This window comes from Melopsittacus undulatus, chromosome 5, assembly GCF_012275295.1.
Source record: "Melopsittacus undulatus isolate bMelUnd1 chromosome 5, bMelUnd1.mat.Z, whole genome shotgun sequence".
NCBI classification, from domain to species: Eukaryota; Metazoa; Chordata; class Aves; order Psittaciformes; family Psittaculidae; genus Melopsittacus; species Melopsittacus undulatus.
Genome location: NC_047531.1, coordinates 43,657,181 through 43,671,505, shown reverse-complemented (window position 1 = coordinate 43,671,505; position 14,325 = coordinate 43,657,181). Strand labels below are relative to the sequence as shown.

At 38.3% G+C, this 14,325-nt stretch overlaps 1 protein-coding gene across 1 annotated transcript in view; it reads left to right on the top strand.

The window, feature by feature from the left end:
* Positions 1-12,923, top strand: part of GUCY2C (guanylate cyclase 2C) — a 43,370-nt gene extending 30,447 nt beyond the window's left edge. The window contains exons 19-27 of the mRNA XM_005150291.2: positions 4,086-4,174; positions 4,905-4,996; positions 6,585-6,743; positions 8,061-8,253; positions 8,611-8,785; positions 9,736-9,834; positions 10,613-10,707; positions 11,395-11,471; positions 12,510-12,923. Of these exons, the coding sequence (XP_005150348.1) occupies positions 4,086-4,174; positions 4,905-4,996; positions 6,585-6,743; positions 8,061-8,253; positions 8,611-8,785; positions 9,736-9,834; positions 10,613-10,707; positions 11,395-11,471; positions 12,510-12,684 (1,154 nt within the window). The 3' untranslated portion in view covers positions 12,685-12,923. The remainder of the gene's footprint in view (positions 1-4,085; positions 4,175-4,904; positions 4,997-6,584; positions 6,744-8,060; positions 8,254-8,610; positions 8,786-9,735; positions 9,835-10,612; positions 10,708-11,394; positions 11,472-12,509) is intronic.
* The last annotated feature ends 1,402 nt before the right edge of the window (positions 12,924-14,325 follow it).

Below are 14,325 nucleotides of genomic sequence, written 5' to 3'. Positions count from 1 at the left end.
ACAGATTTCTCCTTCATTGCAGGTTTCTGGGATGATGTAGCTGTAACTGCCCCATTCTAAATATTTTATGAAAAGCACTGTCTCTGATAGCTGCTTGAACTGCTGCTTCTTTCTCTATGTGGTAATTGAAGAGCTTGTTTGAAGGATCTCACTGTGGGGGCAAGTGTCCTTATTCTTCCTGGAAATCAAGTCTGCATTGAGTTTTCTTGCCCTTTCTCCTCCTTTCTCACCTTGGCTACAGCATTGCAAAAGTTAACATTATAGAATGCTGTTCAGGCTTACCCTAACGTTTAAAGGCCACAAAGGTTTTTCTGTTATAAGTTGTGCACAACATATAATAATTCACTCATATTAGGCATCATAAATCAGCAATGTCAACACAGAACAGCAAAAAGTCATCAGCAAGAACAGCTGGTGTTTAAAAACTGGCAATTAAGACTTCCTTCAAGCATGAAAAAATTAACTTTAGTCATTTAACTTCTGTCAGAAAAAGCATCTGCTTCTGTAGTGCATCCATTAAAACCCATTTTGTGAATTTTATGACAATGTTTTTGAGTGGTTAATAGCATAATCAATTCCAGTTCCCAGAATCCAGAACTAGGTATACTAGAACTGACATAAAAACGTGTGTGGGTTTGAGATTTTCCTGGTGACAGTTACCAACAACAAGTTTAGACATTGCCTTTGCCTCTGAGTCATTCTGATAGATCCACCTCACATTTGTTTAAACATCTAGAGCAGCAGCTGGACAGCCTAATAGCTCTTTTCCTGAATTATATTTAGGAATAACTTCTGAGGCACATTCATCGTCCTACATTATCACAACTTTGTGTTCATATTTGCGGAAACACAGTATTTCATATCACCAACTCTTTAATGGAAATGTAGACCTAAGTGAGATTAGAAATGCCTGTTCCCTTCAAACAAACTCTTCAGGACTACATGCTGAAGATAAAGCAGAGAAAATAAAAGTTTCTATTCCTTTTTCTTGGGAAGAGGTAGGCACAATCCTCATGAATGCAAGGACTTCACAAGTGCCATAGATGGAGAAAGGAAAGAGCAGTGCTCTTCCTTTCTCATTTTGACTTGCAAAGTCTGATGGCTTGACTTCACGAACAAAGATTTGGGAAGGGCTTTACCCACACTTTTGCAAGTGTGAGTAAACCTTTCTGGCCCGCTCAGTGAATTTTTTAGGTGAGGCACAGCATGCGTGGAACTGGCCCCACCCTTTACTCCTGAAGTTTATCTGCCAGGGCCTAGCGAGCTTGGACAGTGACAGCAAAGTCCTCAGGTCGTAGGTTTGGTTAGAGTGTCCTCTTAGATGGACGGCCTTGCAGGGCTAAACGAGCTCCATCTGCCCAGGTTTGAAGTTAGAGTTGTCCTTCTCCTATGATGGTTGCCCGAAGGCTAGTGAGCCCATCCTGCCCATGGACACACTTTGTCTGACCCTTCAGTTGAGACCTGTCTAGCATGGCAGACCCTACTGGAAGCATATGCCACACCACCAGCATAGCTCCCAACCTCACAAGAGCACACAAGCTCTTTCCCCACAACAGAGAGTGTCCGTGAAAGAGACTTGCAAAGTAAATTCATGACAAGCTACATTCTGTATTTGTTGAGCAGTTACAATCTTCCTGTGTTAGGTTAATGCTTATTAAATTAGTCTCAGAGACAGTGTTTCTGGGCTCTTCTGGGATGTGGTAGCATCCTCACTGCTCTGTGTTTGACCTGGCTGTCACAGTCACAATCTGGTTCCTTGTTTTAACTTTGACCTGTTTCCTAACACTGCATTTTGTCATTTTAGAAAGACCATCCTTTTCAAATAGCATTAGGTTAATCCATGCAACTGAAAGACTTTTCAGCACCTCTAGATTCTTTGCTGGAGATGGTCACAGGTTATCAGTATGCTTAGTAAGACAGCAATAAACTTACTGGGCCCAAAGCCTGTTTGGCAAGTTTGGATTCAGTTAAAAAAAATCTGCTTTGTAAACTTCAGTTGAAATATGAAATATTTTCCATTCAGTGAGGAAATTGTTTTATCCTGAAAACTTTTTCCTTAAAAGCATTATATAAGATACATATTGCTGATCTCATAGCTTCTGGTATTATTCTTAATTTTTGATTACGCAATTTGAGTAAATGTGTTCAGCCTAGTTTCAGCAGTTCATCAGATTTAATGTAACAGAAAAGAATGAGTGTTATTATATATTGCTGAAGTGCCTCCTCATTTAAATGTCTGGATTCATTCATTAGCCAAGATAAGACAGCAAGATGGTGGACCATGCTTATTCTAACACCTTTGATTTTTTTTGTGGAATCATCTAACTTTGGAAGACAGTAGCTCAAACTTGGCATGACTACTAATTTACAAATATCTAGGATAAAAAGAGAGAAAAGAATACCAAATTAGAATCAATGGTAATGAACAAAGAAATGTCCATGTTGCATGTTAATTTGTTTTTCTAAGTGTCGTGCAGAAAGTCTTTCAATGACTAAGCTTATCAGAACTTAATCTCTGCAGGCTAGAAGACATGAAACTGATATTTCAGGACAACTTACATAGCCAGTTCTCCAGGACTTCTTTGACAGCAGCAAGGACTGTGTTCAGATTTTAAAAGAGTTGTTTTAAAAATGCTGTACCTAGATTCTATACACCAACTTAGGAAAATTAAACTGAGCTTCCAGGTACTCAGTGAGATAATTTTCTCAACTTGCAAATATGTATCCACCAACTTAACATGCAATAATGTTGCTATTAATGTGAGAAAAGAAGTCCCACTAACATGATGGGCATACAGAACTGGATTTCTAATGTATAGAAGTAACTAGGTCACAGTCTTCTTCACTGACTTCTCTGCAAGACAGCTGTTAGGCCAACTGATTGCCCCACTCTTCTGCAGAAACACTTCATTCAGTGCTCAAGACTGAAATCTTGTCACATACCAATGCTCAATTCAAACTACCTCCTTGTTCCACTACTTTCTGCCACTGGCTAATTGCAGTGTTGCTAATAGCTGCTGTTACTTCTGCTCTCAGGTGTATGCACAACATGGAAATTCAGCACATTCCACATGAGACTTACAAAGATTGTCTCATTTCAGACCACAGAAGACTTTTTAGAACTCTCTCCACTCCACAGCATTTGTGAGACTCAAGCTTCATGCTCATTTTCTAGTCTGTAATTTCTCTCACACAAAACTGAAAATTACTGAATCTTTTAAAGTAGTCATGCATATTGGACATGCTTAGGCATCCCTAGTTGTTCTAGACTTGCACATACCATCACAATTACAAACCTTCCTCAAATCATTATATGCTTCCTTCAGTAAAAATGGCTCCCAAATATAATCAGACATTATTAATAAATGTGTTTCATGCTTGTTCATGGGTCTCTTTCAGTTTCTCTCCCCCAGAGGTAAAAAATTGCTTCTCTTTTTTATCTGACTCCCTCTGGAACTGTTGAGGTCTGGAGGAGAAGAACAAAGAGAGAGATTTTTGCTCTAGCTCTCACTGTGCCTAAATTGAGTTGTGCAAATGCAGCCTGCATTCTGACATGTTCAGAATTCAAATAATTTTCATAGAACAGATTTCATGAATAAAAATACAAATGAGCTAACAAATGCAATGTTTTTAAACCATATACGTTGATAGCCTAGTTTCAAGGAAGCAGAGCATCTGTAGGACAATTTGAACTGCTCTGATGAGAGATGTATGTCTCTGCACTTTTGATCAAGTCACAATGGGCTTTTCACATGGTTTTTTACTATAGCTATACTTCCTGCTGAGAGGCACACTAATAATGCCTAACGCTCATTTGGGAAGATGCCATAACCATGTCTACTGTGACCAATAAATACTCATGTACATTCCTATTCATTTTGCTTTCAGGTACCTTCAAGCCAGCCTGATTTGATCTTGTGCCATATATTTAGAAAAGCTCCAAAGCTGAAATTCACATCAAAATGAGGGAACTGTCTTTAAGGCTTCTATTTATACAGCGACTTGTAACACCATAGGACACTAGCCACACGGAATGTCCTTCTTATGTTTTTTGTTTAAAAGTTGTCATCTTTTTCCTGTGTTAGAGAAACTTTACAGAGTGGAGAGTGGCAAAGGAGTGAAGCCTTTCCGACCAGACCTGTCATTGGAAACAGTGGGAGAAAGACAGATGGAAGTAAGTTAATAATTAACTAAGGCATTTTCTGGGAGAAGGGCAGAAATTCTGGCCAAGCTAGAGTTCATGATGAAAACTTTGCATGTTTTATGCCAAATGCCCTAACCTCATGGGAAAAAATGGTACTCTGTAGTTGTTACCAGTGAAATGAAATACAACTCATGAAAATTATTTCTCTGGAGAGAAATGGACGCTTATATGGTGCCACTCTGCTAACCTATTTTAGATATCTTTAAGATGGAATGAATCACACCTCAAATATACCTGTCTTGACTGATTATATAGCCCCTAAGGCTTCCTGCTTGGGTGAAAATGTTTGTATGGTAGACATCAGTATATTCAGCAATGAACCTCATTCTTATTGGCTGAATCATTTGTTTCAGAAAAATTCTGGACTCAAGATATTGGGAATGTAATTACCATATCATTTACCTCCATGTCAATAACTGTATCTGGCACTAGATACAAGACTGGATCCATTTACTTGCCTTTTATTGATGTACTGCAAATTTAAATTCAAGTTATGATCGTGTCACTAGTCACCACAGACTTAAATTTAAGATGCTTGCAATGAGTGTCCTAACTATTGATTCAAAACAGTTAGTCACACGTTTTAATATGTTGCCTGTCAGGAGTAACCAGAAATTCCCTAATGAGCTATTGCTGTTTAGCACCATTAACCTTCTATATCCATTACTCAGGTGGACTTTCCTTAAATTTTTGTTTGAAGGTGTATACACTAGTGAAGAGCTGCTGGGAAGAAGATCCAGAGAAAAGGCCAGACTTTAAGAAAATTGAGAATGCTTTGGCTAAAATATTCAGGTGAGCAGCAGGAGCTCTGTTTCTTAAGATGCTCCAAACTCCTCTTAAGTAAGCTCATGTGATTATGATTCAGTGGAAAAACTGAGTGTCTTCATTTAGATCCTCTTTTATTCCTTGGCATTAAAGTAGGTGAGCACGTGCACATGTATACGTACATGGGTGTATATGAGCATCTATGCATGTATTAGCTGAGTGAGGGTAAGACTATCACCATACCTCAAATTGTTACACTGTGAAAGTAGCAAGCTGGATAATTAGAGATTTAAACCATTTAAGTAATTCACCCTCTGTCTCTAGTCAAGAGTTGGATAGTGACTCATGTTTTCTAAGTTTCAGGAAATGAGTGCACATAAATGTTTGGAGGATGATTAGAAAGTTTGAATGAACTAGGTTGTGCCATACAGGAGCTTGGATGGTCCCAAATTAAGCTGACTAGAAGCGTTGGGTTGTAATTCACCAGAAATATTAATTACACGGGTTCATCGGTATAAAGTTGTGGCATAGTAAGGGCCATAGCTGGACAAACAATGTGGAGTTATGCAGGCCTTTCACCTGGCCAGTGCCGCATTGTTCCTACAGAGTTTGGTCTGAATTGATTATTTTGATGTCCAAACAATTAGCTTTTAATCACTTCTCTGGGGATATTGCTTCCCAGTTTTTTAAGCTCTCCTCATCAACAAACCCCAACAGTACTTGTATCATTTCACACTTTACATGGGCAGAAGGACAACTGTGCTACGCATAACTGAGCATATAAGTTGAATAATCTTACTGCAGATGAATAGAAAGACCTCCTGGTTCAGCTTCTAAGCCCCCATCCTACAAAAGCAGAGAGGTTGCCTCTTGCCACATGCAGTGTCTCATTCTCCCCATGGGGGAGTCTAAGATGGTGCATCCCTGACATAAAGATTTGTTTGAAATAAGAGTGGTTTTAAAGTCCAGTTGGGTACAATACAAATCTGACTTTTCCAGTGAGCCTGGCCTCATCTACTTTCGGGCTACTCTGGCAAGTGCAGGCTGACCAGACAAACAGAGGTTATGAGTGACTCATGTTACCATACTTTTGCTTCCAGTAATTAGTAGGCTGGAGTCTGCAGGAACTTGTGAGTAAAACTAGCCTAGGAGCTGCTAATTGTTCAATTGAATTGTTCTGTCTTCCACACAGGCAGCCCAAAATTGTGTTAATGCTTCTGGCTGAAGTCCCCATCTAAATGTTTGACACAATTTGCTACCTACTATCTTTAGATTCCTCTCAGCATTCAAGTTGACAGTTACTTTTTATAAATGAATGTTCACAGATTACCCAAGGTGACCTGGAGCTGACAATAATAGCAGATATAGGTGATTTAAGAGTGCCTTAAGAATTACTAGCTTCAACTGAGAAACATGGATCACAAACTTTTGATTCATGTATATATGTCCTCCAAGCAAGAAAAAGAATGATGCACTCAAGGCACTGTGCATTCTAACTACATGGAAGTAAAACACTGGAGAAGTCTCCATTGCTCCTTTTTGGCCTCTTTATTCCCTCACCCAACAATATGCTTCTATCAAACTTTCTTTTTGGCTCCTGTGTATTTCTTTGCAGTAACTACCATGGCCAGACCAATGAAAGCTACATGGATACCCTGATCCGGCGTCTACAGCTGTATTCCCGGAATCTAGAGCACCTGGTGGAGGAAAGAACAGAGCTATATAAAGCAGAGCGAGACAGAGCAGACAGGCTTAACTTTATGTTACTTCCAAGGTAACTGGCCAGGAGGATTTTGACTGTCATTTTTTTGCATATATCACCTGATTCTTGGAGAGTGAGGGTTGGAATCGATATTAATCTTCCATTTCATTCCCCTCTTATCTGATCCTGCTAGGGAGGAAAGAAGAAGCTGTCCTTGAAGCCTCCACAGTATAGTGGAGTTTCATGCCAAGATGGTACTGGGACCCCCTACCTTCCCCAACCTCTCTTCATGCACAGGATCTCCCTTTCCAGTACAAACCTCTTTTCCACTGCCTTTCTTGGAACACATAGAGCTCTGCTCTGTTCCAGCAGAACAGAGTGTAGTAGGAGTGTAGAAGGTGTGTCTCTAGTTGGAGGGCAGAAGTGCAGTCCAGTTTCAGGCTGGGGTTTAGCAATGCAGCAGAAGGGCTGAGGTGAGTTGGCCCATTCTGGGCCATACAGGGCTAGATGGATGCTTCAGAGTATGATAGAACAAGTATTATTGACACAATAATGAAACTCTATCCTGGTATGTCATTACTATATTTGAGAGAATTTAAGTAGTCAGGGTATTGATTTTATGACTAATCCTTTTTAAAAAAAGTGGCTGTTCAATCCAGTTTTGAGGAAAATGGTGTGGCTGTGTAGACTATGTAATAAGAAATTCATGTTTCCTTCTACTCTTTTTATTTCTACCACTCTATTGTCTTATTGTAGATGGAACACAGCATTGTGCAACACCTATAATTTTTTGGGACTCCTGATATTATTCTCTTTTAATATGTCCACTAGGAACAGATATTTTCCTGGATTTAGAAATGGAAGAATATAAAGGTTCCTCTGAATAGATATTGACTGTCATGGAATTGAATTTTTGTTCCATAAAATTATTACGGTATCTCATTTGAAATCAAGATGAGGTGATGTAATTATTAGGACGAAATTACTTATCTACTGGAAAAACAGAAAAATATGTCTGTTCTTACTTATTGTGTGGGTAGAATGTAGATCTAGTTAGAATTTTCAGAATTTCAGTTTTAAATTTGACTTAATATTGCTGTTCCTGACCTTACACAAGAAGCTCAGTTGCCTGTGTCTCAGTTTCCTCATGGCTATATATACACTTGAATTTTGTAAGGCTGTAGCACATTACTTAACATTATTAAGTGCCTTGAGGTTCCTGGCTGAAAGACATTATGGGTATCTTAAATACAATTGCAGTGGCAGTTTTCAGCAGACTATTTGATGTTTCCTACATAGAAAGCAACTATGTGGTTGGGTTGCATGAAAAAAAATATCTTTAATATTAAACACTATTCATCTGTCTTCCTGCCTTCTCTATTTACACAGGCCAGTAGTAAAGTCTTTGAAGGAAACTGGTCTGGTAGAACCAGAGCTATTTGAAGAAGTCACTATCTACTTCAGTGACATTGTTGGCTTCACCACACTCTGCAAATACAGCACCCCTATGGAGGTGGTAGATATGCTGAATGATATCTATAAGAACTTTGACCACATTCTTGACCATCATGATGTTTACAAGGTGATTAGCTCTGCACTTTTGCTCACTTAACAATCAGAGGGTGCACAAATCAAATTGCATGATGTGGTGGACTTGGGAATTTCCCTTCTAAGCAAAGACAAAAGAAGCAATGTGCCTACTTATACTGAATTTTCTATACTAAGTGGTAATAGATTCATTACCTGGAATGCTGGGTACAGTTATAAACACTTGTATACCAAGAAAGTTTCAGCTACTTTAAATTAATCAATCAATCTTGCTGTCTGGGGAAGAAATGTTTAATCATGAACAAGAAGATCTGATACAACCTTTCTGCTTTTAACTAAATATATAATTTGCCATGTCTGCAGCTAGTGAGTTCTAATTTTGTTACCACAGGTGGAAACCATTGGTGATGCTTACATGGTGGTGAGTGGTTTACCTAACAGGAATGGCAACCGGCATGCAGTAGACATTTCCATGATGGCTCTGGACATCCTCAGCTTCATGGGATCTTTTGAACTGAGGCATCTGCCAGGTCTGCCTGTTTGGATTCGCATTGGAATTCACTCTGGTAAGCAATAGTGCTAGATCAACAATGACATTGTTGCTGCCTTGGTTTTGAACAGAATAGACATCCATAGAAAATTTGGTAGTACATCATACACAACTGCTTTCCTCATGAAGTGTCAGGTTGAAAACAATGTACCTGGAGGAAGAGCAACAGAGGTAAATAAGCCATTAATTTGCCCCCCTGTAGTGAAATAGCCTATACCCATTCATTCACAGCTTAGTCGGTAGCTAGGAAGAGCGACTACCATTGCTCCTGGTATGATTAAGCCAGTTGTATCAAATAAGCCTTCACAGACCACTCCTCCATGACCAAAATGGGGATCAGTCATGGTCAGCTGTGCTTGTCTAGCCAAAAAATGCAAGCCTATATTTTACACTTTTGGAAGCAAAAATTCTGTAAAGCCTACATGGGAATTAACATTTTAACTTATCCATCTAAATACTTTTCATCAAAGGGAAGCTGCAGATAGCTCAACAATCCTAAGTATTTTGGGAAATTTTCTTTTTATTTTCACTGTTTCAACAACCACCTGAACATCAACAGCCAGGAGAGGAACATATCACTGAAAATTACTGAGGCACTGGGAAACAGCTTGAGGCATCACTATGGACCTCTTCATAATGAAGCTCATTATCTTTTTCTCTTGCTTTCAAAACTGACAGCTAGTAACTGTGATTTTTTTTCTGCACAGAAATTGTGTTTAAATATAATTAACACTGTGCCACTGTGTCTTTTTTATGCTTTTGTTGGATTATGCAAGACTAACAGAGGTGGTCTAGCTTTGGAGTAGAACGGGAAACCACTAGATCCTTCAGAAAGTGAGGTACAGAGTATTGCCGTTGGTGAGGAATGCAGAGCTCCAGCAGGCACCACACTGCTCTGCAACAGTGAGACATCTTCCAAACAGTCGCTTGATCCACATTTTAACATTCTTTGCATCCCATTTCTAGGTCCATGTGCAGCTGGTGTGGTTGGAATAAAAATGCCTCGTTACTGTTTATTTGGAGATACGGTGAACACAGCTTCACGGATGGAATCCACGGGTTTGCGTAAGGATTTCATTTTAGCTGTCAGTGTAACAGGACCAAAGGCTGTTGGTTAGTCTGTGACAGAAGTGTCTGTTTTCAGCTGAAAACAATTTATTATCAGCTTGCAGAAGTTTTAAAGATGGAAAAGGCCTATTTGTTTTTATTACTAATTATTTCACTGTCTGAAGTGACAATGGACACTTCACTAAGCAATGAAGAAATTGTTCCTTGGTCATGCTTCAGTACTGGTGATGGGGAGTACATAGGCCAGATCACTGTATGAGTCCCCCAGAAGACATGATACTTATGTGTCTGGAATTCAGTTTTACTCTATGAGGTGTACATTTTTAGTTTGACTCGAACTGTGTTACAACTTTACTATGTAAATATGAAAACTGTGTATTTTAAATTGAAGAATTATGTCTTCAACTTCACAATTAAGGAACTGTGCCAAGAGTCAGTTTGTCTGTCTTCTACCAAGTGTCTTCACACAACTATCTTTATTTAGGTAATTCCCAATTACTCTGTTCCCTTTTGGCATCTAAATACTACAGATACTTTGGTCACCTGTATTTCAGGTCAACAGCTGTACCAGCAATTCCTCCCTAAATACAGTGCTATATAGTGGAGTCTGATTTTTTGTACAGAAATGTAACTGATTCTCATTTAATTTGACTCTCAGAATTTATGTTGATAATAGTTGAAGGAGTTTCTGCTATAGCACCAGTTTTCATATATACATATTATGATTAGGTGAAAAGTTTCCAGGTTGAGCTTTCATTGTCTCTTTAATTTTTAGCTTTAAGGATTCATGTAAGTTGTTCCACTATTAACATCCTGAAAAGAACAGACTGCCCATTCCAGTATGAAGTGAGAGGAGAAACATACTTGAAGGTAATCTTTACCATGTCTAGTGTGAGGTGTCCCTGCTCATGGCAGCGGGGGGGGAACTAGATGATCTTAGAGTCCTTTCCAACCCAAACCATTCTATAATTCTATGATTCTATGTAAATGCATGAACACTGAGAAAAGGGGTAGCATAAAAGCATCACATAGCTGAGACTACCATGCAGCTTCATTAACATCTGGGGAGCAAGGGTTACACATCAACTGGCATCACAGTCTCTAGTGGTTGAAGACACTTCTATAAAGACAACGAAGACAATGAAGAACTCCCTAAGTTATAAACTAAAGCAACATAAAGATGTGGAGACAAAATGAAACATACCATCTGTAACAGAAAACTGTAGAGTGAATTATCTGATGGAAGGGAAGCTGAATCTATTGTTAATTTCCTCATGCTCTGATAGCTGACTATCTAACAACCCATTTATTTCAGTCTGTTACACTTGGCAGATTCTGTACTTGGGAGCTGGTGGCAGGCAGCACAGCTCACCTCTGTGCAGCTGCATTTCCCCCATTATTCTTCTTCTCACATCTGATTTTTATTCCTTTGCTGTATCAGTTACTGAAAACAAGCAAAGGCAAACACATCAATACACAATACAGTATTAAGTGAATTAACAATGGGAAATTGCATTGTAATCCTGAAATGGTGCTTTCTCTGTCATACATTTTTAGGGCAGAGGAACAGAGATTACCTACTGGTTGACGGGTTCTGAGGACAAGAAATACAATCTCCCAACACCTCCTTCTGTGTAAGATGGTCTTTATATTTGAAAAGGGAAGAGGAAGTCCCAGTTTTTGCACTTTAGCCTTCACTGTTCCTCCCCGGCACTTCTATTTTTTTTCATATCACTCAACTTGCTTTCAATAGTTAGAGGCTTAACAGTGTACCTGCATATAAACATGCAAACATTCATGACATGATGTGTGTACTGAAGGTTGGAACTATATGATCTTAAGGTCCTTTCCAACTCTAACTAATCTATGATTCTATGAGAGATATATATATAAATATATATATATAAGTGCTTAATGGGTTCATTTCCTTGGAAGGGAAATAAGACTTACAGGACAAGTTCTGATGTGACAGGTGTAGATAATACACATGGAAAATACATGTCTCTGGGCTGCACAGGAAATACTGTCAATCCCATTTCTATGGTACATTGCATTTGTAAACTCATAACTCTTTTTTTTTTTTTTTGTTTCTTAATCAATATGATCTATTGAGATGATCAGAATTATAAAATTGCTAATTCTTCTTGAATTCAACTATTGAAAGTACCTATTAAGCTATCATCTGTGATAGTTTTAGTTTTGCTTCCTCATATAGGTTGTGACTGATAAAGTTGCCCCTTAAAATTGTCATATATGGGGTACTCCAGAAAATTTATGTAGAAAGTGTATGAAAAGTGGCAATTTAGTTACTGAAGGATGCTTGAAGTTGAATAGGGAAAGTGCTGGTGCCAGTAATGGCATTGAAAACTACAATCTATTTTGATTGGGAGTGAATCTAATTAATTCTTTCTTTTCATGCAAATGATCATGATTTTTTTAAGGTCCATAATGACACTGTGCAGAGTCATGGATCTATACTATTTGGACAAATCACATGCAAATCCTGAATTCTATTAACAAATACAGAACCTGAATATGATTCTGTGCACACTTTTTATCAGTAGCATGTGAATGTAATTAAGATAAACATGGGATAGATATGTTTAAAAAACTCTGGGGATCACTACAAACATGCAAATCACTGATTTTGATTTTCCATCCTTTTCTTTTAGGGAGAACCAGCAGCGGTTACAAGATGACCTAGCAGAGATGATAACCAATATTCTTCAGAAAAGGAACAATGAAGGATCCAAGACACGTAAGCTTTCACGGGTAGCTAGTTACCGATCAGGTACCCTGGAATACCTGCAACTGGTCAGCACAGAGAATTATGACACATATATTTAAAACTGGATGTCTAGTATGACTCAAAAAGCTGCAGCAACTCTCTGAAGGACTTCGTATAAAGCCTGGAGGCTTACACTGTCAGCTAGAGGAGAAGGAAAATATCTTTTCAAGCATCCTTTCAACCAGCTGACCTGCTCTCAGTAAATCAAATCTCTCTTCACTGTAATGTCAAAATTGTTGGATGACTTCAGTAAGACACATGCAACCTGATTTGGGGTAAATGAAAATATCTGCACTTGAGTCTGGAAAATATTTGGTTTTGTTTGTTTTGGTTAGTTTTTTAAATGGGATAGCCTATTCAATAATCCACTTCTGAAAATATTCATAGCAAAGCCTTAATTTGCCATGATTTCTAGATGTTGTATTTAATTTGCAATTTCTATTTGAAGAAAGATTTGGTGTAATATATTTGAAAATATCATTAAACATATAATACGTAAATCCTGGATATGTTGCCATTTTGCTTCTTCTGTTAGTTTCCCCTGTGTCTCACATGTTTTGTTTAATCAAGTTGACATTGTTCAAGAGACAACACTTCTGTTATTTACCTTGGGAGATTACTCCAGAAGCTGTATGGTTTCTAAAGCTTATCTGAATCTCTTGAGCTTGCAAAATGAGATTAAAAATCTTGCAAAAATAGACACTTTCATATCTTTTCTCCATTTCTGCTTCTGCCACCAAGCCAGAAGTGCAACAGAAATGAAGAAACCAAACTTACTGAACTTAAACCTCAGAAACTTTCAATTCAACTTTTGGATAAAGTTTCAAAACCAGGCAAAACTCAGGTTTTACTCAAGAGATTTTGCTCATTAACTGACACCATGGCATTTATATTAATAAACAGCTTTAAAAAGCAACCAAAACAGAGGGGAGGCATGTAAAAGAAAATCAGCAATCACATGAAGAAATAACAACTAGTGACTGAAACTTTTGCAAAGGTCTTTTGTGTGTTGGTGACTTTCAAAGCAGAGCTACTTCTTTCACCACTGTCAAATATTGGTCAGTGTTCAAACCATAAAACTTAGTGCAAAATCATTCTTTTATTGTTTTGAACAGCATCTTAGTTCAAGTAAACAAAATATTTTAAAAAGAGTAAGCCATTTGCCTATGTTTTTTTTCTCTGTCAACATGTACTGACTTTGTAGGAAAACACAGAAAAAGAACAACCTAGGTGTAAACACACCTGCAATGATTCCTGGAAAAATTAAATTAAGAGGTGCTGTAGGGCTTATACTTTTGCCTAATGAATGTAAATTCCTACACCCAGGAACATGATATAGACAGAAACAGCAGATAACATGTAACCAACAGCCACAGCTGTCAGATTATATGTAATCAGTCTTAAGCTTGGACTGGCACTAATCATAGAACCTTAGAATCACAGATTGATTTGGGTTGGAAAGGACCCTAAGTTCCAACCCTGGACATCTCACACTAGACCATGTCATCCAAAGCTATGTCCAGCCTGGCCTTTAACACTGCCAGGGATGGAACATTCACAACTTTCTTGGGCAACCTGTTCCAGCACCTCACCACCCTCACAGTAAAGAACTTCCTTATATCTAACCTGAACTTCCCCTGTTTAAGTTTTAACCCATTACCCCTTGCCCTATCACTACAGTTCCTAATGAAGAATCCCTC